Raw genomic sequence first — 532 nt, 5'->3', positions numbered from 1 at the left:
CCCAAAAATGTGGGGCTGCCCTGTCCCTGCATCCCCCTCCTTTCTCCCCCAAATCCCCCTCAGAAAACCAGCAGAGAACTCCCCCATAAGGAAGTTACCCTAAAAGAAATTGCGGGGGTTTCCCCCCACTCCCATTTTAGAGGGTCTCCCCAGTTTTTTGAGGTTGCAGAGCTCCAGCAGTGGGTGTTTGCAGGGTCCCTTTGCCCTGGGTGGGAGGGGTGAAAAAACGGGGTTCAAAGTCTGGAGTTCCCACTTGGCTACTCAGCTGTGTCCCCCACGTCTGTTTGAGGGGCTGAAACTTCCCCTCAAAATCTGCTGAGAAGAAGATGGGGGGACCACAGCCGGTTCCAGCGAGGGCACCGGGGGGTTTTGTCACCTGGCATTGTCCCCCCCAAGGTCAAGACCCACCTCCAAGCCCAGACACTGTCGGCCATGGCCGCGGGCCACCAGCACAACCATGAGGTGAGTGGGGACAGGGCTGGGGCGGGGGCACACAGAGGGTTTGGTGGCACCTTGTCTGTGCGCTCCGGGA

General features: G+C 59.4%; 1 protein-coding gene across 2 annotated transcripts in view; it reads left to right on the top strand.

Annotated features, from left to right (window-relative positions):
• The first annotated feature begins 6 nt into the window (after window positions 1-6).
• The window catches only part of SLC25A34 (solute carrier family 25 member 34), a 1777-nt gene continuing 1251 nt past the window's right edge, over window positions 7-532 (top strand). For both annotated transcript variants that reach the window (XR_001861510.1, XM_017732747.1), the window contains exon 1: window positions 7-462. Coding sequence is in view for 1 of the 2 variants with exons in the window: in XM_017732747.1 (XP_017588236.1) it covers window positions 433-462 (30 nt within the window). In the remaining variant the exon portion in view is untranslated. The remainder of the gene's footprint in view (window positions 463-532) is intronic.

This window comes from Corvus brachyrhynchos, unplaced genomic scaffold (genome assembly GCF_000691975.1).
Source record: "Corvus brachyrhynchos isolate BGI_N302 unplaced genomic scaffold, ASM69197v1 scaffold215, whole genome shotgun sequence".
In the NCBI taxonomy this organism is placed as follows: Eukaryota; Metazoa; Chordata; class Aves; order Passeriformes; family Corvidae; genus Corvus; species Corvus brachyrhynchos.
This window is presented reverse-complemented; position numbering and strand designations above follow the sequence as displayed.